Here is a 24,897-nt window from a genome sequence, read left to right on the forward strand (position 1 = left end):
GGTTATGCCCTGATATTCAGTAGGGCTACCGATGAATCGATGGTAGTAGTCTGTCCCTACAAGGATACCGAAGTCGGTGAGGTGATCAGACTTAATATTATCTGCCAATTTTATTTCTCTATTTCTCAGGAATTTGGCTGTTGCTCTCAGACCTTGTACTTGTAGGTCGGCTGGTATTTTGTCCGCTACAATGGCTTGTACTTGACAGACGTAGCTGCCTAACTGTACTGATGGTTGTACCACCTGGTAGACTTGAGGTTCTGTATCTGTTAGAAACCATGAGATGTTGATTGTCGTCTGGGTTACAAGCCTTAATCATAGTTCATCTGCCAACTTTTTAGTGACATGTGTTCTCTAGGACCCTTGGTCAAACAACCCACGGGTATGGACCTTGGCCCTCTTATTCTGGATGGTAATTTGGGCAGTAGGCATATCGTATTACCTTTAGACTTTGCCGATTGGACACTCGTTGTTTCTTGCACCTTGCAGTACTGTACTGTGGTTGGAATGCAATCTTCCACCTTCGGTTTGGAGACTTTGTTTTGGTGTCTCTGCACAATGCAGCATGGTGGTGACCCTTGATACACCTATTACAGGTGTGTAATTGGGTATTACAGTCGTTGATGTTATGTTTCCTGAGACACCTCGTGTAATGTTGCAAATCTTTGAGTCGCTCAACACGGTTGTCACTATCAGGAAAATTAGGGCAGTGGTACATTGAATGTTTCTCATTGCAGAACAAACATGTTCCATATTTTCCAGTACCATTTGGAGTCCCGTTCTTGGGTCACACAGTAACCTTAGGCTTGGAGGGTCCCACTGCATATACGCCCATACTGCCACTGCTCCATTTTGGTGTTGAATTATATTGTCTAGATTGATTTGGAGTACCTTTGGTGCTCTGTAGTTTACTATTATTGGTTTCTGAAGGTTTACTCGGTGTTTTAATTTGTCATGTGTACGTGACTGATGAACTACTGAACGTAAACCCTAAGATATTTCATTCATAGATAAGATACTTTTATTATAATGAGCACTCATTTGTCTTAATACGTCCCTAGGAATTTTCTCCTGGAATCAGCTGAAGCCTCCGGTGGGGGTAAATGCAACAGCTCATGAACTAAATGTGATGTTCTTACTTCTGGATCAGCATAATTATCCTTGAGGAGTTGTACTGCCAGATGATAGCCGTCATTAGTTAATCTCAGATGGGATACTACTGTTTTAGCCTCCTCTGATAATTGGACTTGAAGATAAGAGGATTTACTACTCTTAGGTTTACTACTTTGAAATCGCTGAAGGCTACGCCGCCGGTCTTTGACTGGCGATGTATTGTTCACTAATCTATTAGTTTATTTAGTTTGATGATAATCTCGCTCTCTAGACCATCTAGGTTCAAATGATCATATAATGTGGGAACCGACCTGTAAGATTTATATTTATTTAATTTATATGAATTTATATTTACGTAAATTTATATTTTTCAATAGCAATTTGTATGAGGTTAAGTGGACTGTATTTCTGCAAATTCTCACAAATCGATCCTTACACATTAGAGGGGGTTATATTAAATTTATATATATGCAGCCAATCAAACTACAGTATAAAACTACATATATTAGTATATAAAATTGGGGGTGTCTTATCTTATTGTACAGCAGGCTTAGTCCACCAGATATAACTGGGATGTAGACACCAAATTATCTTCGTGTGAGGCTAGCTTCCATCACCCAAGTAACTGATGTACCAAGATTAATTCTTGCTTCCTCTTCTTGTTCCTGTCAAAGGGCACTAGCTGTAAAGCTGAAATCCTAATATATGACAGCTATATCAGAGAAAACACATTATATATTATATAAGATAAGGACCAATCTTCAGATATCTTGAGATAGCCTATGGTAAAAATCTGCAGGGGTTAATAACCTGTATTAACCAAGGCTTAATTACCTGTATTTAGAGGCTCGTTCGCGTCCTAACCGGAATTAATCATATCTACCTGACATTACTGGCCAATAATGACTTAGATAAGATTTCGGAAAGACACTTCCCTTGTGGTTGTTAACAGCGTGTTGATGATGGTAGAACACTAATTTGATCTCTATAACACTTCGTCCATGAGAAATTATAGGAGCTGAATTTGCTCCCCAGCGCTTCTGGTTTTAACAATGGCTGACCCTCACCCTACTGACGCTACTGGCTCACTTTGTCCAGATGACAGTAAGTGATAGAAGGGTCTCATTTACTTTATTTTGATACTAATAATTAAGTTAATTCAAATGAGATGTTTTTATGATGTAATAAGTCCATACTAATGTATTTAAGAATAATTCCCGACAGAATAGCTGGTGAATTTATAGTACTATGTGGCAATGATATCCCGTTTTCTATTGACAGAAAATTCCACTACAAGCTACATTTTCTATGGGTAACTTGTGTATACAACACAGCAGCAATATTATCTGCCTATTGTATGTAATATTATTAAATGGTGTCGGGTTTTGTGACACCTTGGACGAAGTGTTATGGAGAGTAAATTAGTGCTTCTTCCAGCATCAACAGGCAGTCAACATCTAAACAAGGGAAGTGTCTATCCGAAATCTTATCTAGTCATTCCTGGTTAGTAATGTACGGTGGATAGAATAATTCTGGTTAGCACATTAGGCAGCAACATAACCCAGGTAATTATTCCTTGGTCCTTATCTTATAATATACCAATATTTCCTCTGATATAGCTGTCATATATATAGGATTACTGCTATATTGCAAGTGCCCTTTGACAGGAACAATTGAAGAGGAAGCAAGAATTAATCCAAGTAAATCAGTACATGGTGTTGAAGCAGCCTCAACCACGAAGATTATTTGATGTCATCATCCTTGTTTATCCCTGGTGGACTAGGGCTATCATACAATAACATAAGATCTCCTAATTTTTATCACTAACATGTAGTTTAATATTGTAGTGAATGTTAGTCAATCAATTTTCACTGGCTATACATATAAATTTAATTTAACCCCCTCCCCCCAATAATGTGTAAGGAGATTGATTTGTGAGAATTTGCAGAAATACAGTCCGCTAAACATCATTCAATTGCTATCGAAATATATAAATTAACAAATATAAATTCATATAAATTAAATATATATACATCTCACAGGTTAGTTCCCCAAACTCTGGGACTAGCCTCGTCACAAATTGTTGAGCCTTTTCTAGTTTCGTAATGTGTTTCTTTAGGTGGGGGCTCCATGATCGGGCTGCATATGCTAAGTCTGGTCTCACGTAGGCAGTGTAAAGTGATCTGAATGCCTCCTTATCTAGGTTTCTAAAGGACGTTCCAACTTTTACTAGCTTAGAGTATGCGTCTGTTTTTATCAAATTTATATGTGCCTCAGGAGTTAGATTTGGTGTTACGTCCACTCCCAGGTCCCGTTCACGAATCGTCACTGGAAGATAGTTTCCCTTCGTTGTGTACTGACCCTTTGGTCTCCTATCACCTAGTCCCAGGTCCATAACTTTACACTTGCTCGTGTTGAACTCCAGTTGTCATTTCTCTGACCATCTCTGCAGCTTGTTCAAGTCTTCTTGGACTTGACTGTACACATGTCGTTCACGTATATTACGAATTGATCTGGTCCCAACCCCGATCCTTGAGGTACTTCACTCGTTACAGTTCGTCAATCTGACTTCTCGCCGCTGACTGTTACTCTTTGGTTCCTGCCTGTTAAGTAATTCTTTACACAAGCTAAGGATTTTTCGCTTACTGCCGCCTGCCTCTCCAGTTTAAATAGCAGTCTCCTGTGCGGTACTGTGTCAAAGACATTTTGGCAGTCCAGAAATATGCAGTCTTCCCATCCTTCCCTGTCCTGCCTTATTCTTGTTACTTTATCATAAAAATCCAGAATGTTTGTTAGGAATGATTTCCCTTCTCTGCATTCTTGTTGGTGTTTGTTTACACATCTTATGTTCTCTAGATTTGTAACCAGTCTTAATCTGATTTTTCTTTCAAGTACTTTACCGAGAATTCTTGTCAGTGATATAGGTCTGTAGCTAAGTGCCTCTTCCCTATCACCTTTTTTTCGAAAATTAGTACCACATTTGTCTTCATCCAGCAACTGGGCAACTCTCCTTTCGTCAGTGATTCTTTATAGATCCTTGCTAGTGGCACGCTGAGGTCATGCGTTGCCTCTTTTAGAATCCACGGTGATACGTTGTCTGGTCCAACTGCTTTAATTTCATCCAGTGTTGTTAGCTGTTTTATTACCTCCTCTGCTTTCAGCTCCATATCTGATAGTCTCTTATATTGGGTCATCTCATCTTCTAACAATGGGAGCTTCTCAGGTTCGATTGTGAACACTCTATGGAACTGGCATTCAGTACCTCGCAGATTTCCTTGTCACTTTCCTTATATGCCCCCCCCCCTTCTGTTTCCCGTAATATTGTCACTTGTTCATTCATGGACATTTTCCTTTTTATGTGACTATGTAGTAATTTAGGTTGAATTTTCGCTTTCATTACAATATCGTTCTTTAAATCATTTCCAATTTTTTTTATATTTATGTATTCATTCCTAGCTCTGTTGTATCTAATCCTAATGTCCTTTGCCTTTTGTACTTTTTCCACTCCCTCCTGCTTCTCATTTTTGCTTTCTGGCACTATCTATTAAACCATTGGTTATTATATTTCTCCTACTTTTTTCCTTTACTGTTGGTATAAAACTGTCTTCCGTCTGCTTGCATTTCCACTTGACTAGGTCCATCATATCTTGCACTGTTTTTCCTCTTAGTTCCTCTTCTCACTGAATACTTCTTCCAGATATTCTCTGAAATCCCTTTTCCTATAGTCTACTCTTTTTATCCTAGACTTCTTGCTCCGTGGCCACAATTTTAAGCTCGATCATGTAATCAATGAATAGGACACAATGATCACTGACTACTCGTGGTATTTCATATTCCATATTGGTAATGTATCCTAATTCCTCATTCTGAACCATCAATGTATTGGTGAACAGATTACTGAGCTTCTTGTACTTCTTGTACTACTTCTGAGTACTCACACACTGTGTGTTCTTGTGTGTGTGTGTGTACTCACCTAGTTGTGCTTACGGGAATTTGGCTTTGGCTCTTTGGTTCCGCCTTTCAGCTCTCAATCAACTATAGTACAAATTTTTGTGCCTACTGGGCTCTATCAAATCTACATTTGACCCACGTGAGCAACACAAATGCGAACAAGTTTGAATGGTCCCCAAGCATATATGCGAATGAAAACTCCACACCCCAGAAGAGACTCGAACTTGGACCACCAGGAGCACATTGCAACTGGTGTCACGGTTCCTTAAACCACTCGACCATCAGTGACCGCTTAAAAGGAGGTGATAGCCGAAGCTATTTAACACCCCCCCTCCCCTTCCTCTAAAGCCCTTTGATGGTAATCTTGGGCATAGCTATTTCATCAAATCACTTCATTTAAGTGGGGCAACGTGAGCAACTCAAATGCGATCAAGCTTCAATGGTCCCCAAGCATATATGCGAACGAAAAGCCCACACTCCAGAAGTGACTCGAGCCCAGACCGCCAGGAGCACATTGAATCCGGTGTCACGGTGCCTTAAACCCACACGACCATCAGTGACCACACAAAAGGAGTTGATAGCCGAAGCTATTTAACCACCCACTTGGCGGTGCAAATGAAAACTCCACACCCCAGAAGTGACTAAATAGTAATAGCTATGCCCAAGATTACCATCGAAGTGCCGCCAGGGGGGGGGGGGGCGTCAAACAGCTTCAGCTATCACCTCCTGATGTGCTGTCACTGATGGTCGAGTAGACTAAGGCACCGTGACACCAGTTGCAATGTGCTCTTGGAGGTCTGGGTTCGAGTCACTTCTGCGGTGTGGAGTTTTCATTTGCATATATGCTTGGGGATCATTCAAGCTTGTTCGCATATATATATATATACATATACATATATATATATATATATATATATATATATATATATATATATATATATATATATATATATATATATATACATATATATATATATATATATATATATATATATATATATATATATATATATATATATATGTATACATATATATATATATATATATATATATATATATATATATATATATATATATATATATATATATATATATGTATATGTCGTACCTAGTAGCCAGAACTCACTTCTCAGCCTACTATGCAAGGCCCGATTTGCCTAATAAGCCAAGTTTTACTGAATTATTATATTTTCTCTAATTTTTTTCTTATGAAATGATAAAGCTACCCATTTCATTATGAATGAGGTAAATTTTTTTTTATTGGAGTTAAAATTAACGTAGATATATGACCGAACCTAACCAACCCTACCTAACCTAACCTAATCTATCTTTATAGGTTAGGTTAGGTTAGGTAGCCGAAAACGTTAGGTTAGGTTAGGTTAGGTAGGTTAGGTAGTCGAAAAAACATTAATTCATGAAAACTAGGCTTATTAGGCAAATTTGGCCTTGCATAGTAGGCTGAGAAGTGAGTTCTGGCTACTAGGTACGACATATACATATATATATATATATATATATATGTCGTACCTAATAGCCAGAACGCACTTCTCAGCCTACTATGCAAGGCCCGATTTGCCTAGTAAGCCAAGTTTTCATGAATTAATTGTTTTTCGTCTACCTAACCTACCTAACCTAACCTTACCTATAAAGATAGGTTAGGTTAGGTTAGGTAGGGTTGGTTAGGTTCGGTCATATATCTACGTTAATTTTAACCCCAATAAAAAAAATTGACCTCATACATAATGAAATGGGCAGCTTTATCATTTCATAAGAAAAAAATTAGAGAAAATATATTAATTCAGGAAAACTTGGCTTATTAGGCAAATCGGGCCTTGCATAGTAGGCTGAAAAGTGCGTTCTGGCTACTAGGTACGACATATATATATCTATATATATATATATATATGCCTATACTTGCATAAACCACAAGTGAAGATAAACTATCTTTGGACAACACCCACCAGTGGGACTCGAACCCAGAAAGCACAACTACCTTCCAGTAGCTGGCATAACTAGTATGCTTTAACCCACTACGTCTTTCGTAAGGTCTGATGGCGTAGTGGGTTAAAGCATACTAGTTATGCCAGCTACTGGAAGGTAGTTGTGCTTTCTGGGTTCGAGTCCCACTGGTGGGTGTTGTCCAAAGATTATATATATATATATATATATATATATATATATATATATATATATATATATATATATATATATATATATATATATATATATATATATGTATACATATATATATATATATATATATATATATATATATATATATATATATATATATGTCGTACCTAGTAGCCAGAACTCACTTCTCAGCCTACTATTCAAGGCCCGATTTGCCTAATAAGCCAAGTTTTCCTGAATTAATATATTTACTATAATTTTTTTCTTATGAAATGATAAAGCAACCCTTTTCTCTATGTATGAGGTCAATTTTTTTTTATTGGAGTTAAAATTAACGTAGATATATGACCGAACCTAACCAACCCTACCTAACCTAACCTAACCTATATTTATAGGTAAGGTTAGGTTAGGTAGCCAAAAAAAGCTAGGTTAGGTTAGGTTAGGTAGGTTAGGTAGACGAAAAAACATTAATTCATGAAAACTTGGCTTATTAGGCAAATCGGGCCTTGAATAGTAGGCTGAGAAGTGCGTTCTGGCTATTAGGTACGACATATATATATATATATATATATATATATATATATATATATATATATATATATATATATATATATATATGTATATATATATATATATATATATATATATATATATATATATATATATATATATATATATATATATATATATATATATATATATATATATATATATATATATATATATATATATATAGTATTAAATATGACCGAAAAAGTAAGATTAATAATTCTAACACGAATTTTCTCGATCTTTCTTACGTTTCTCTTCACTGTTGATGGTAATTCAAAGATCAATTCTCCAAAATAAATTTTTATTTCTAGTCTGACGCGACACTTGAGCGCGTTTCGTAAAACTTATTACATTTTCAAAGACTTTAGTTTACAAACACACAACTGAAACTGAATAGAGCTTACACATCTTCGATTTTATATCTACATTTGGGTGAGGTGGATGAGGTGAAAACAAACTTTCAACAATGGGTATTGAATGGGTATTAAATTCAAACACAAGACAGAACACTAAACAATGGGTATTGAATGGAAGTAATTGTAGAAAGCCTATTGGTCCATATTTCTTGATGCTTCTATATTGGAGCGGAGTCTTGAAGTGGGTAGAATATAGTTGTGCATTAATTGGCTGTTGATTGCTGGTGTTGACTTCTTGATGTGTAGTGCCTCGCAGACGTCAAGCCACCTGCTATCGCTGTATCTATCGATGATTTCTGTGTTGTTTGCTAAGATTTCTCTGGTGATGGTTCGTTTGTGGGAAGAGATTATATGTTCCTTAATGGAGCCCTGTTGCTTATGCATCGTTAAACGCCTGGAAAGAGATGTTGTTGTCTTGCCTATATACTGGGTTTTTTGGAGCTTACAGTCCCCAAGAGGGCATTTGAAGGCATAGACGACGTTGGTCTCTTTTAAAGCGTTCTGCTTTGTGTCTGGAGAGTTTCTCATGAGTAGGCTGGCCGTTTTTCTGGTTTTATAGTAAATCGTCAGTTGTATCTTCTGATTTTTGTCTGTAGGGATAACGTTTCTACTGACAATATCTTTCAGGACCCTTTCCTCCGTTTTATGGGCTGTGGAAAAGAAGTTCCTGAAATAGGAACTAATAGGGGGTATAGGTGTTGTGTTAGTTGTCTCTTCAGAGGTTGCATGGCGTTTCACTTTCCTTCTTATGATGTCTTCCACGAAACCATTGGAGAAGCCGTTGTTGACTAGGACCTGCCTTACCCTACAGAGTTCTTCGTCGACTTGCTTCCATTCTGAGCTGTGGCTGAGGGCACGGTCGACATAAGCGTTAACAACACTCCTCTTGTACCTGTCCGGGCAGTCACTGTTGGCATTCAGGCACATTCCTATGTTTGTTTCCTTAGTGTAGACTGCAGTGTGGAAAACTCCGCTCCTTTCCATGACTGTTACATCTAGAAAGGGCAGCTTCCCATCCTTCTCCATCTCGTAAGTGAAACGCAACACAGAATTTTGTTCAAATGCCTCCTTCAGCTCCTGCAGATGTCTGACATCAGGTACCTGTGTAAAAATGTCGTTAACATACCTGCAGTATATGGCCGGTTTCAAGTTCATGTCGACTAAGACTTTTTGCTCGATGGTATCCATGTAGAAGTTTGCAAACAGGACACCTAGGGGAGAACCCATGGCGACCCCATCTACTTGCTTATACATGTGTCGATCCGGGCTCAAGAAGGGTGCCTCTTTAGTACAAGCTTGGAGTAGTTTCCTTAGAATGTTTCCTTAGACTAACAGTCTAAGGAAACTACTCCAAGCTTGTACTAAAGAGGCACCCTTCTTGAGCCCGGATGGACACATGTATAAGCAAGTAGATGGGGTCGCCATGGGTTCTCTCCTAGGTGTCCTGTTTGCAAACTTATACATGGGTACCATCGAGCAAAAAGTCTTAGTCGACATGAACTTGAAACCGGCCATATACTGCAGGTATGTTGACGACATTTTTACACAGGTACCTGATGTCAGACATCTGCAGGAGCTGAAGGAGGCATTTGAGCAGAATTCTGTGTTGCGTTTCACTTACGAGATGGAGAAGGATGGGAAGCTGCCCTTTCTAGATGTAACAGTCATGGATAGGAGCGGAGTTTTCCACACTGCAGTCTACACTAAGGAAACAAACATAGAAATGTGCCTGAATGCCAACAGTGACTGCCCGGACAGGTACAAGAGGAGTGTTGTTAACGCTTATGTCGACCGTGCCCTCAGCCACAGCTCAGAATGGAAGCAAGTCGACGAAGAACTCTGCAGGGTAAGGCAGGTCCTAGTCAACAACGGCTTCTCCAATGGTTTCGTGGAAGACATCATAAGAAGGAAAGTGAAACGCCATGCAACCTCTGAAGAGACAACTAACACAACACCTATACCCCCTATTAGACTATTTTACAGGAACTTCTTTTCCACAGCCCATAAAACGGAGGAAAGAGTCCTGAAAGATATTGTCAGTAGAAACGTTATCCCTACAGACAAAAATCAGAAGATACAACTGACGATTTACTATAAAACCAGAAAAACGGCCAGCCTACTCATGAGAAACTCTCCAGACACAAAGCAGAACGCTTTAAAAGAGACCAACGTCGTCTATGCCTTCAAATGCCCTCTTGGGGACTGTAAGCCTCAAAAAACCCAGTATATAGGAAAGACAACAACATCTCTTTCCAGGCGTTTAACGATGCATAAGCAACAGGGCTCCATTAAGGAACATATAATCTCTTCCCACAAACAAACCATCACCAGAGAAATCTTAGCAAACAACACAGAAATCATCGATTGATACAGCGATAGCAGGCGGCTTGACGTCTGCGAGGCACTACACATCAAGAAGTCAACACCAGCAATCAACAGCCAATTAATGCACAATTATATTCTTCCCACTTCAAGACTCAAGACACTTCAAGACTCTCCATATCACTTATAGAGAATATGAAGACATGATAAGGAACATAGGGAATACAAAGAATGAACACTGAACATGTGAAGAACAAGCTAAGAACATTGAGAACATGAATATTGAGTATAAAAGTTATACAGAGAACATATGATGTACATGAAAACATGACAAAGAACATAGTGAACATACGGGGAAAATGGTAGAAAAAATTTGAACTGAGCATGCTGTGAACATTTGTTGAACATGGAATGAACACAGAAAACATGGAAAAAAATGTGAAGAACACAGCTGAATATAGAGAAAATATGCAAATAGAGTATGATTATTGAAGATTGGATAAGTTGGGGATGAGAAGGTAAGGGAGGGAAAGTGTACGGTGAGATTTTGACCGTGTGATTATTGCTTACTTGGGTAAACAAAAGGTATTGAAGGTAAGGTGTTATATGACAGTGTGAATATTACAGAGCTGAGTACAAAAAGGGTATTAAAGGAAATGATGTTTACTTTGATAGACTGGAGAGAGGATTGATCTGAAATAATTTGATGAACATTGAACTAAGTGAAGAACATGAGTTGGAACTCGATAATTTGCTTTTGATTTATTTGCAGGGGGGGTCTGAAAATGTAGTTGAGTGTTCAAATCTCAGGGGGATTTGGACTGATAGTAATGAATTTACAGGAGTGAACTTGGACAGAGGACAAGAGCTAGAGTTTTATAATTGTTTACATTATATTTACTATGTCTGAAATACAGAGGGTAAAAATTTCAGGGAAATTGATTTGTTATTTACAAAGATACGAGAGAGAACTAAGGTGGGGACGAGAGCTGGAGCTCGTTAACTGTTTTTGATCTTATTTACGATGTCTGAAATACAGAGGGTAAAAATTTCAGGGAAATTGATGGGCTATTTACAAAAATACGAGAGAGAACTAAGGTGGGGACGAGAGCTGGAGCTCGTTAACTGGTTTGATCTTATTTACGGTGTCTGAAATACAAAAGGGTAAAAATTTCAGGGGAATTGATAGGATATTAACAAAGACTTGAGGGGGGAGTAGGGTGGGGGACGAGAGCTGGAGCTCAGTAACTGACTTGATCTTATTTACTACGACTGAAATATGAATGTTTAAAATTTCAGGGGGATTGGACTGCTAGTAGCGAAAATGTGGTCTCTGTCAAATTTGGGTCTTCAATTGGACTCTGACGAATTTCTGTTGATAATTGGACTCTGATGAAATTTGAGCTTAAAACTGTCTCTGATTAATTTTGATAGAAAACTGGACTCTGATTAATTTCGATCAAGAACTGGACTCTGATGAATTTTGCTCTCAAAGTAGACTCTGTCAAATTTCTGTTGATAATTGGACTCTGACGAAAATTGGGTATAAAACTGTCTCTGACTAATTTTGCTGGCAAACTGGAATCTGGCGAATTTCTGTTGATAATTGGACTCTGATGAAAATGAGCTTAAAACTGTCTCTGACTAATTTTGCTCACAAAGTGGACTCTGTTCATTTTTAGGTATAAAATGGTCTCTGACGAAATTCTGTCTATAACTGGACTCTCTTCAATTTTGGTCTTTACAGGTGAAATAGCCATAAATGGATATAAAACTGAATGTTATGGCTAAGTTGTCTGTTTTCCTTAACAAAACATCTAAGACAATATTCTCTGAAAATGGTTTTTTTTTTACAAAATTTGGTCATAAACATATAAATAAACTTCTATGATTATTTGAAACTCTGAAATATTTTCTTAAAACTGAACTCTGAAAAAATTTGAGTTTCTCCCATATGAACTTTAACAAACTTGTATGAACTTATTTTCATCATAAGAACTTTTAACAACTTCTAAAATCTGTGACTGACAAAATTTACCTGAAAACCCTGACTCACACGCGGGATATTGGACCTCAAAACCCTGGCTCCCACAGGTAACTTTTTCCCCTTTGAACCTGAAAACCATGGCTCACACAGGTAACTTTTTCCGAGGTTGAAAACAGGCAACATATGTCCGTAGAGTTTACCTGAAAATGCTGTGACACAAACACGATATTTTCTAACAATTTTCTTTAAGATTTTCCTACTTATTTTCCTCATAAGAACGCTTAACAAACCTCTAAAATCTCAGAAATTATTTTCCTCATAAGAATTCCTTACTTCCAAATCTGTGACTCCCCAAATTTGCCTGAAAACCCTAAAGCGCTACAAGTGATATTTGAGTTTCTCCCATAAGAACTTTAACAAACTCGTATGAACTTATTTTTAGCATAAGAACTTTTAACAAAATTCTATAATCTCAGAAATTACTCGCTCATAAGATATCCTTAATTCCAAATCTGTGACTCCCCAAATTAGCCTGTAAACCCCCAAGCGCTACACGTGATATTTCTAAATTTACCTGAAAACCCCCAAGCGCCACAGGTAACTTTTTCCCCCAGAAAAAAAAGTTACCTGTGGCGCTTACCCCCTACTACTTCCCTTGACGAGCTTCAGCAAGTGTCCCAGGTCGAGCTTCATCAATTAAGTGCCACTGGACTAGCTTCAGCAAGGGTCTCTGGACGTGCTTCAGCAAGAACCCCTGGGCAAGCTTCATCAAGTGTCCCTGGACGAGCTTCAGCAAGTGTCCCTTTGCGAGCTTCAGCAAGTGTCCCTGGACGAGCTTCAGCAAGTGTACTGGACGAGCTTCAGCAAGTGTCCCTGGACGAACTTCATCAAGGGTCCCGGGATGAGCTTAAAAAAATTGTCCTGGTACGAGCTTTATCAAGTTTCCTGGCACGAGCTTCACAAAATGTCGTAAGACGAGCTTCGCAAAGTGTCGTAAGACGAGCTTCGCCAATTATCCTGAAACGAGCTTTGTCAAGTGTCCTGGGACGAGCTTCGTCAAGTGCTTTGGTACGAGTGTCATCATTTGTCCTGATACGAGCTTCGTCAAGTGTCCAGGGACGAGCTTCGTCAAGTGTCATGGGACGAGCTTGGTTAAGTGTCCTGGGACGAGCTTCGTCAAGTGTCCTGGGACAAGCTTTGTCAAGTATCCTGGGACGAGCTTCGTCAAGTGTCCTGGGACGAGCTTCGCCAAGTATCCTGGGACGAGCTTCGTCAAGTGTCCTGGGACGAGCTTCGTCAAGTGTCCTGGGACGAGCTTCGTTAAGTGTCCTGAGATGAGCTTTGTTAAGTGTCCTGAGACGAGCTTCGTCAAGTATCCTGGGACGAGCTTCGTCAAGTGTCCTGGGACGAGCTTCGCCAAGTGTCCTGGGACGAGCGTTGTCAAGTGTCCTGGGACGAGCTTCGTCAAGTGTCCTGGGACGAGCTTCGTCAAGTGTCCTGGGACGAGCTTCGTCAAGTGTCCTGGGACGAGCTTCGTCAAGTGTCCTGGGACGAGCTTCGTCAAGTGTCCTGAAACGAGCTTTGTTAAGTGTCCTGGGTCGACCTTCGCCAAGTATTTTGGGACGAGCTTCTTCAAGTGTCCTGAGACCGCTTCGTCAAGTGTCCTGGGACGAGTTTCATCAAGTGTCTTTGGAGGAGCTTCATTAAGTGTTCAGAGACAAGCTTTATCAAATGGTCAGGTCGAGCTTCAAGACGTTTAGTGAAGACTTAAACAAATGGTGTTTCCGATTAAATATTATCACCAGTGAAGGCTTTCCATTGAGTGGAGTATTTCTCCATACATTTTAGGCCGGATTTTCCCTACGTCGGTCATTGCTATGAGAATATAAAGACAAATTGGAAGGGAGTGAGTGGTAATACCTGGACAATCTGTCTGATGGTGGTGATTGGCTGCTCTACCACCCGTACCATCATGTAGGCCGTCAGGTTGCTGCAGTAGAAGATAGTTACTACGAATCCGCTCACCATCACTGCCCCCAGGAGCATCTGAAGAAGATAACACCAGCACAATTTCAACTTGTAATTTCACACCCGCATCACAACAATATACGTCAAAATACATTGGCCTCTTCAGGCACCAAGCTTCGATGTACACACTGAAAACGATATTCTGTCAATAACTCTAAGAAAGAAAGTCTGTTTGTGTGTCGGTGCTAGGTTGGAGGTCAAACACTTGGGACTATCCTCAACCAACTTTGCAGGGAGAATGGTCTCGGGTATGAGACATACATAGGCTGATTGGAGTCGTTCGTATTAATCTTAATTAAGGTGGGGATGAGGCAAAATAGTGACCCCTACAAAATCGGTGGCAGAGTCTCTATATGTTTTCACTGAAAATTAATGAATGAGAATTTAGTATTAAATGAAAAAGTCTTTCTTTTCGAGGTTAGAGGCCAGACATGCATATACATATGCATGTCTGTATATGAACGTGCATATACTTTAATTTATGATTAAAATATATGTATGAACATACACTCCACGCCTTTCCCCCCTCCCATCTCCCACTTCCATCACACGCCCTTCCCTCGTCCCCCCAAAATTCCTCCATATCCCTCAAGCCTCTCTCCATCCTATCGTCTTCCTCCCCTCTCTTTATCCCCTTCAATTTTCTCTTTCCCATTTAGCCCCTCTTTCCTCTCATAAAATATAATATTAGGAGAGTTGCCGGCAGTGCCCGGGACATTCTGTCTCTTCGCACTCCTCTTCCTCTATCTCCTCTTTGACCCTCTCGTCCCTATCCCCTTTGTTGCTCCCCCTGTCCTCTCCTCTTTCTCCCTTCCTACCCTTCCCCCCTTCATTCGTCTCCAACCCAACATGAACCTTAGTCATGGCTTTAGTGCTGTTGACTTTTCCCTTTCACAGTACATACTTAAATGTTCTAAACTCTCTAACAAACGTGACCGAACCTAAGCCTAACCTTTATTTATCTCTTTCTCTTCATTTTCTTACATTCCCATTCTTTCTCCTATTATTACACCGTTTATTACCCCTTCCCTTCCCTTCCGTACCTTTCGCCTTGCTCTTATCTTCCTCTACGACTTACGCCTCCTCACCTTTCTCTTGCCTTACTTAATTTCCGTGCCTCCCTCGTCTCCTTTTTCTTGGTAGATGAGGGGACTCTGGGTTGGGTCATGGTGTCTTTGCTACATCCTGCTATTAGGGCATTTAATAATGTAGGGGTCGTCATTTGTGCTTGGAATGTCATGGAGGCAATACCAGGTGTATTAATTTTGTTGCCATGATCTGTTCGGTTGTTGTCTCCTTGTGGAGTAGTGCTTTGTTTTCTCCAGTTACTCGAGGTCCTGGTCTTGCTTAGACTGGAGGGAATTGTTGCTTTAGTCTGTTGCTGGTTCTTATTTTCATTTATTCGGACTTGCCGAGGAGTGTTTCACTGCCTTTTAACTGAGGGTCTGGTAGATTATGGTCTTGGAGTTGTGGCTGTGGGTTGCTGGGTAGATCCGATGGCATGAATTTCTTTTACCCTTTCTGGACATCGTTTGTTCCAGGCGTGATGTGTATCCCCGCAGTTTGGACATTTTGCTTTCGTTGGTTTGCTTTCTTTATGCAGATTATTGCAGATGTGGATGTTATGTAGCTCGCAGTATACTCCACATCGTTCCGGGCCTCTTCAGCCATCTTTATGGTGGCCGAAGCTCTGATAGCTGTAACAGCACATGAGCTCTGAATTGCATAGCGTTAGACTTAATTGTCCATAGATCCCTACATTCAGAGTGTTGATGCGAGGTTGTTTTATTGATGCAAGCACCTGTCTAGTTTCTACATTGTCGTACTTCCACCTTTTTGTTGTTGTTACATTGGGGAATTCTAAGAGCCTGGTTGAATTTACTTCAACCGGGAAATGTTGTACTATCATCTTGGTGATTTTTTCCTCTGGTTTTAGGTCAACTAGGGCTTCCGTATTCCTGAGGTTTATAATTATATCTTGGTTAGCAGTGGATATATTATATCAGTCTTTAATGTCAGGTTTGGCTTTGAGATCTGATCTTGGGTGCTCTTTTTCCAGTGTAACAATGTAGGCATAAGTGGGACCATCTACTGGTCTTTTGGTTTTGAAGATGGTCCTTGGCATTGGTTTGGGGGCTGCTCATGGGCCCTGGCTAACTTCTAAATTAATTTCGTCGGGCATTTCTTCGGTTCTTTTTCGTTTATTTGTCTTTCCGTTTCCTACAATATGCCAAGGTGTCTTATTGTGAGTGGGGTTATCATCCAGTTCATTGTTTCTCTCACCTTCAGCAATTTTTCTCGCCCTCGCCACGAGATTACTGTGTCCTTCTGACCTAAACAATTTCAGAGGGATGGTCAGGAGAGTCATTTCCTGGCAGGATATGGTCTTAATGCACTGAATTGTGCAATGACGTGACATTGCGACACACTGGCTGCCAAGAAAGGCAGCCAAAGGCATATCAAGTGACCACTGTTCCAATGGTTATTGCCTCCCTGACAGAAACCTTCAGCAAGATGCTTGACAAAAACATTCCAAGCACTGGAACAGACCAATCCACAGTCTAGGAAGGAAGTATTAACAAGGTTAAAAAATCTACTGAATTTATTTCTTCCACACTTCTGCAAGCCCTACTTGGAAAAGGTTGACGAAGTATAAGTCGAAGAAGGTGACGAAACCGAATTATTTCAGCACCCAACGGCAGTCTCCACTCCAACCAAGAAGACAAAAGCCGGTAGGGAAATCAGCACTTTAGAAACCACCATGGCTTCAATGGTTTCAACTCTAACAGAATAAGGTGGTTAAGGTGTCCTGTACACCAGTTGTAAAGTGCTCCAGGAAGTATGGGTTCGAGCCACTTCTGGGGTGTGAATTTTCAGTTGCATATATGCCTGGGAACCATTCAGATTTGTTCGCATTTGTGTTGCTCACGTGTGCCCCAAAGAATGAGGTGATTTGATAAAATTCTAAGCCTAACATTACCTTCAATGTGCCGGCGGAATGATGGGGAATTAGCCTTGGCTACCATCATCTTTTGTCCGGTCGTCATGGTCGAGTGGTTAAAGTGTCCTGAACACCAGTTCCAAAGTTCTCCTGGTAGTATGGGTTTGAGTCACTTCTGGGGTGTGAGTTTTCAGTTGCATATATGCCTGAGAACCATTCAGGTTTGTTCGCATTGAGAAGACCTACTGGCAGTATGGGTTTGAGTTTCTTCTACAGAGCGAGTTTTCAGTTGCATATATGCCTGGGAACCATTCAAGCTTGTTCGCATTTCTGTTCCTTACATGTGCCTCAAAGATTGAGGAGATTTGAGAAAATACTATGCCAAAGATTACCATCAGAGTGCCGGCGGGATGATGGGGAACTAGCCTCGACTACCATCATCTTTTGTCCGGTCGAGTGGTTAAGGTGTCCTGTACACAGCTTGCAAAGTGCTTCTGGCGGTATGGGGTCGAGTCACATCTGGGGTGCGAATTTTCAGTTGCATATATACCTGGGGACCATTCAGGCTTGTTCGCATTTGTGTTCCTCAAGTGAGCCTAAAAGAATGAGGTGATTTGAGAAAATACTATGCCAAAGATTACCATAAGAGTGCCGGCGGGATGAAGGGGAATTAGCCTCGGCTACCCTCATCTATTATCCAGTCGTAATGGTCGAGTGGTTAAGGTGTCCTGTACACCAGTTGGAAAGTGCTTCTGGCAGTATAGGTTCGAGTCATTTCTGGGGGGTGAATTTTCAGTTGCATATATACCTGGGGACCATTCAGGCTTGTTCGCATTTGTGTTCCTCACGCGTGCCCCAAAGAATGAGATGTTTTCATAAAATACTATGCCCAAGATTACATTCAGAGTGCCGACGGGATGATGGGAAATTATCCTCGGCTACCATCATCTGTTGTCTGGTCCTGATGGTCGATTGGTTAAGGTGTCCTGTACGCCAGTTGCAAAGTGCTCCTGGCAGTATGGGTTTGAGTCACTTCTGGGATGTGAATTTTCAGTTGCATATATGCCTGGGGACCATTCAGGCTTGTTTGCATTTGAATACCTCACATGTGCCCCAAAGAATGAGGTGATTTGATAATATACTATGCCCAAGATTACCATCAGAGTGCTGGTGGGATGATGGGGAATTAGCCTCGGCTATTATCATCTTTTGTCCAGTTGTGATAGTCGAGTGGTTAAAGTGTCCTAAATCCCAGTTCCAAAGTTCTCCTGGTAGTATGGGTTTGAGTCACTTATGGGGTGTGAGTTTTCAGTTGCATATATGCCTGGGAACTATTCAGGCTTGTTCGCATTTATGTTCCTCACGTGTGCCCCAAAGAATGAGGTGATTTGATAAAATACCATGCCAATGATTACCTTAAGAGGGCCGGTGGGTTGATGGGGAATTAGCCTTCGCTACCATCATCTTTTGTCCGGTCGTGATGGTCGAGTGGTTAAAGTGTCCTGAACACCAGTTGCAAAGTGCTCCTGGCAGTATAGGTTCGAGTCGCTTCTTGGGTGTGAGTTTTCAATTTCAGATATGCCTGGGAACCATTCAGGCTTGTTCGCATTTATGTTCCCCACGTGTTCCCCAAAGAATGAGGTGATTTGATGAAATACTGTGGCCAATATTACCATCAAAATTCCAGCGGGATGATGGGGAACTAGCATCGACTACCATCATCTTTTGTTCGGTTGTGATGGTTGATTGGTTAAAGTGACCTGAACACCAGTTGCAAAGTGCTCTTGGAAGTAAAGGTTCGTGTCACTTCTGTGGATTTGAGTTTTCAGTTGCATATATGCCTAGGAACCATTCAGGCTTGTTAAAATTTGTGTTCCTCACGTGTGCCCCAAAGAATGAGGTGATTTGGTAAAATACTATGCCCAAGATTACCATCAGAGTGCCGGCGGGATGTTGGGGAATTAGCCTCGGCTACCATCATCTTTTGTCCGTTCGTGATTGTCGAGTGGTTAAGGTGTCCTGAACACCAGTTCCAAAGTGCTCCTGGCAGTATGGGTTCGAGTCACTTCTGGGGAGTGAGTTTTCAGTGGGTTATATGCCTGGGAACCATTCAGGCTTGTTCGCATTTGTGTTCCTCACGTGTTCCCCAAAGAATGAGGTGATTTGATAAAATACTATGCCCGAGATTACCATCAGAGTGCCAGCGGGATGATGGGGAATTAGCCTCGGCAACCATCATCTTTTGTCCGGTCGTGATTGTCGAGTGGTTAAGGTGTCCTGTACACCAGTTGCAAAGTGCTCCTGGCTGTATAGGTTCGAGTCACTTCTTGGGTGTGAATTTTCAGTTGCATATAAGCCTGGGAACCATTCAGGCTTGTTCGCATTTGTGTTGCTGACGTGTGACTCAAAGAATGAGGTGATTTGATAAAATACTATGCCCAAGATTACCATCAGAGTGCCGGCAGTGTAACAAACTAGGCTGTTGTAAGAATTATCCAGAGTGGTTTATCGACAAAAGAGAATGGGAAGCTGAGCCCGCATGGTGACCTGGGAACCTGACCCCCAGGGGGATTCGCGGTGGAAATAACCGACGCTTTGTTCATAGCTGCGTATAATGAATCATCCTATAGTATTCAGTAATTTAGAGAAATTAGCCTTTATTCATTTTGCATTAAAATTGTATTGTATAATAGTACTGGATACAATATCAAGAGTATTCTAATTATTGAGTTTAAGTCACCATCAGTGACGTCACGAATCAGATCTAACTTGTAAGGCGGAGTGACCGGCGGTCATAGGTCAGCAGGGTTGACAGGTCTACTATTTGTCAAAGTTCAATTAAGCATTTTTTGGGGATCGGGAACAGCTCTGCCGTTAGATGTTTGTGTAATTTAATTTCAGTAAAATAATTCAACCAGTCTGGATCAATTCAGTACAAACAGAGGTTAATTGTTATAACTTAAACCTGGCTAGTAACTTGGTGAAACTTTGACTAGGCGGAAGGTTACAATGCTCTGTCTGGGGTAGACGAGACAAGGGAGAGATCAGTGTGATCTGCAGAGCAGCTGGGAGAGGTCAAACATCTTACCTCTCCCCAAGACCAGCCCAACATCTTTAGCTGGTAAAACATAGAGGTATAGTTGCTATGGTTATTTATAGAATAGTCCTCATTGCCATTCAGGTCAAGTAGGGAGTGTTAAAGTGACAGGGAGTGAACATATTTAGATTTTTGTTTTAGTTTTTCTTTTAATAAATTAAATTTGTTAATATTTTGCATTTTATTATTTCCATGTATTTTATGTGTATACTTGTCCTGGTCACGTGGTCCACACGAGGCAGAGTTGGATTGGGCGCCGATTCTAACATCGAATCATTCCCGTGTAATTAATTTCACACTCTTAAGTTTCCACGGTCATCGAGTGGGGATCAAGCCCCAAGGTTGATTAATTAGCGTGATCGATCCAGACCTCGATCATTGCTCGGTGTTGCTGGTCTGGTGGTGGCAGCGTAGAGGCGACTCTAGGGTTTTGCTCAAAGCCTAGGTCACGTCATACTGGGTGTAGAATCCTAAGTCGGTCAATCGTCTTAGGACCACGTGGCGTGGAGTTGGCTTTGGTAAATATTTTGGAGTCCCTTGGTAGAGAATAAAAAGTAAGAATACGGGTAGAGGGCAAAGAAGGAAGATAAGTAGAGAGAGGTACCTTAACCCGTGTTACATTGGTGGCAGCGGTGGTTTCAACAATTTTGCTTGAAATTGTTGAAAGGCTCACGCGTCTAGCCGTTCGAACACGTGCGCGGATGCTAAGGAGACAGCCGCGGGCCAGGATTAGCAGTGCGCCCCACAACAGTGCGTTTGAGTGGGGATTGGCGAATCTTGGGTCATGCGGGCTGATATGATTAAGGTTTAGTTAGTAAGATTAGGCTGTTAAAATAGATTTATTGAAAAGGAGACCGCTCCGAGTTGATTGGACTGGGTACCATACTCGACCCATTGCAATTAATTCAGAGGTGTTGGGAGCCACCATACTCTCAACAGCAGTTCCTTGAGGGCTGTCGGGGGCGGATATATCTGTGGGACGCCAGTAGATAGTCCGAGGGCGTTATTAGACGACCCAAAACGCTAGGAAAAACGTAATCCGTGAAGGGCGTTGCGGCCTCCGAGGGACGGACTAGTAACCTACCTAGCAGCGATTCAACAACTAAGTGATCGCACACTTAGTGGAGGTTGAGTCGTCCCTAGTCATAATTGTTGCTGAAAGCTGCGTGTCGCTCTGTTGGAACCTAGATGGTGTGGCCTCTAGGCTAGGTGTGGTACGGCGAGCCGGTAGGAGCAATTATAAGATTAAGTCGAGTGCATTTTTGAATTAAGTATACTTCAATTTATAAAGTAATTTCCGTTTATTTTCGTTGTTCTAGAGATTAATTTTTTTTTCCCCTAAATTCAATCCCCGGTTAAAAATTTTTCCAAGTGTTTAGCATTTTCTTGCATATTAGGCTAAGTGCGTACATTAAGTTTTGCTATTCCCTGTTGTATTAGTCTAAGTCAGAGGTGTTGTTGCTAGAGTGTAGTTAATCCTCTGGACTTAGGGCTATATGTCGGTCACGATAGATAAGTGAAGGAGTTTAAGGGATAGTAAGTTGCGTGTAAATGCTTAATAGAGTCCGTGGAATATTTCTAAGTATTTTGGGATAAGTTTTCGGCTAAGTCAATGTCGGAAAGTCGTTAACTGTAATTAATTTGTATTCATGGGTCACGTGTATGATCTGGGTATCATTAGGATTCCCCAGTCGATGCGAGTGATATTTTCTAGTTTTTACCCGTAAGACGGTAGAATTGTGTTTGTAGACTTAGAATTCTGTTTTCAGTAGAAACGTAGGTGGAAAATTTTCTAAGTCCAGCTTGGGCTAGAATCTGACCTTTTGGCGGAAATTCTAATTTTCATGTTTCGTATATATTCTGGGGTCAGTATTACTCTCTAGTGCGCGCAAGGGACGTAATTCTGTTCGTAAAGCATTAAACAGTGATAATTACATTTTTGCCGAATTTAGTTATTTTTCGAGAAAATCGTGTTGTAATTTTGTCAGAGTCCATTTGAGGTGAAAATCTCGGATTTTGACGAAAATTCGAATTAGTGAGTGTTGAAACCGCCCGAAGTGTCAGTATTGTTCTGCATACAACGTCAGTAGTAAATAATAACTTATTTATATCTGGAAACGAGAAACCCAAATTTTTGTGAATTAAAGGAGTTTTGTGATATTTGGGGTGATAGAATATTTTTCCCTCGGAGTCAAGAAAATTGGCAGAGTCCAGCAATTGAGTAAAAACACAGTTTTTTTATAAAATTCAATCTTTAGTAAGCAAATATATGTCCTGGGTGTCTATATCAATCGCTAGAGCGGTTTATTAACGTAAAACTAGTTATTTTCCTTCACAACAAAAATTTTGATTTTTCAGCGTTTAAGCAAAAAAGCGCGGGACTTAGTTTTTTTTCAGCGCAGCTGGTCCCGCTCCATCAGTCATCAGTGGCCACGCTGCTCACTTCAAGCGCGTTTAGTATTCAAGTACAGGAAATATTCTTTATTAATCCATCACGAGTGCTGCGCGTTAGTTGCGTTATCATTTAAATTGTTTTATATAAATTAGATTCTTTAATTTTTTTAACGTAAAAGACTTAGGTTTCAGCAATAGAACTGCGGGATATTTCACGGTCAGACACGAGTGCGGGGCAGACACTCATTCATTGGATTCACTTCAGCGATTCTCTCGATAAATCGGTGTATTTCCTATTTTGGGAATTTAGTAGTTTTCTCTTGGAAAAGAGTTGTGATTTTTTTTTATTTGTATAAGATCACGGTTGTAGTGAGTCCGGGTCGAGGGTGTACTAAAGGGTAGTTTAGAAGAGACGTGGCACACCAGGAATCACAGAAAATGTTTAACCCAGATAATGACCAGTCAGTGGGGACCAGTGGGAGTGGAAGTGGAAGTGTAGAGGACAGCACCTCTTCCGACACCACTGGGGACCACCTAGGTACACCTCATCCGTCACTACAACAACCCCAACCCCATCCTCAATTCCCATACCAACCCCATCCTCAATTCCCATACCAACCCCATCCTCAGTTCCCATACCAACCCTTCCCCCAACCCCAGGCCACTCCATACCCATTCCAACCCCAGGCCACCCCATACCCATACCCATTCCAACCCCAGGCCACCCCATACCCATACCCATTCCAACCCCAGGCCACCCCATACCCATACCCATACCCATTCCAGCCCCAGGCCACCCCATACCCACCCCAACCTCAATCCACACCCCAGCCTGAGGTCACCCACACCATACCTCAACCCCAACCTCCATCCACACCCCAACCCGAGGCCACCCACACCATACCTCAACCCCAACCCCAATCCGCACCCCAACCCCAGGCCACCCACACCATACCTCAACCCCAACCTCCATCCACACCCTAACCCCAGGCCACCCACACCATACCTCAACCCCAACCCCAGGCCGCCACAGCCTTAGACAGGCAGATGCGCACGGAGACGCCGGGCACTCAGTGGTCGCCATACGTAGAGGCGTTAAGTAAAGGCGAGGGAGCCAAGCCGAGGAACTGTGGCGCGGGTTCATCAGGCGGGAAGCAGCCCTCAGCTGCAAGTTCGAGCCACCCTGCGCGGGGTACCAACAGAGATCCGCGGAGGTGTTACTCCTGCTGGAAGCGCGGGCATATACAGAGGGATTGCGAAGTCACTCCTACGAAAGCATGAAAGCAGGCTCCTAGTGATGGTAGGCCTACTTTTGAGGTGAAAGTGGAAGGTGTGAGATTGACAGCTTTTGTTGATACAGGAAGCCAGGCAACGGTAATTAAAAAGTCAGCCTTCAGCAATTTTAAGTATGCACGTCTTCAACGTTGCGCAAAGACATTAACAGCGGTCAATGGGGAAAAGATTGAGATCGTAGGTCAAGGTACAGTTAATTTTGAGATTGATGGGGAATTGCAGCCTCACACATGTACGATCGTAGAGAACCTTGATTTTCCTGGTCACATCTTAATGGGAACTGATTTTCTGTCGCGATTTGATTATTCCTTGTCTGCTCAAAAAGGGGCTAGGAACTGCAGGTTGCAGTTGGGACAGACTTCCTACCCAGTGGAGATGATCGACCATCCCCCAGTTGTAGCTTCAATTAAGAGGAAGCTGAAATATAATGCGCACTATCCAAAATTGATTTTTAAGTCTCTCCCAGACACAGTTAAGAGGTCATGCGCATTGCATGCATTGACCAAACAGAGTTGCCCACCACATTCTGTTAAATTTATTAAAGTAGCCGTGGGACGTCACATACAACCAGGTACCACCCTTCAGGTGGCTGGGAGATGTGATAGTTTATTAATTCCTCATCACTTTGTTGTAGTGCTCGATAAAGGTGCACTCATTCCAGTTGTCAATC

At 41.3% G+C, this 24,897-nt stretch overlaps 1 protein-coding gene across 1 annotated transcript in view; it reads right to left on the minus strand.

The window, feature by feature from the left end:
* LOC138366801 (ionotropic receptor 21a-like) overlaps positions 1-24,897 on the minus strand; it is a 145,189-nt gene that overhangs the window by 51,827 nt on the left and 68,465 nt on the right. Inside the window, exon 6 of the mRNA XM_069328085.1 lies at positions 14,395-14,520. Within this exon, the coding sequence (XP_069184186.1) occupies positions 14,395-14,520 (126 nt within the window). The remainder of the gene's footprint in view (positions 1-14,394; positions 14,521-24,897) is intronic.

Source organism: Procambarus clarkii, chromosome 20, assembly GCF_040958095.1.
Source record: "Procambarus clarkii isolate CNS0578487 chromosome 20, FALCON_Pclarkii_2.0, whole genome shotgun sequence".
NCBI lineage: Eukaryota > Metazoa > Arthropoda > Malacostraca > Decapoda > Cambaridae > Procambarus > Procambarus clarkii.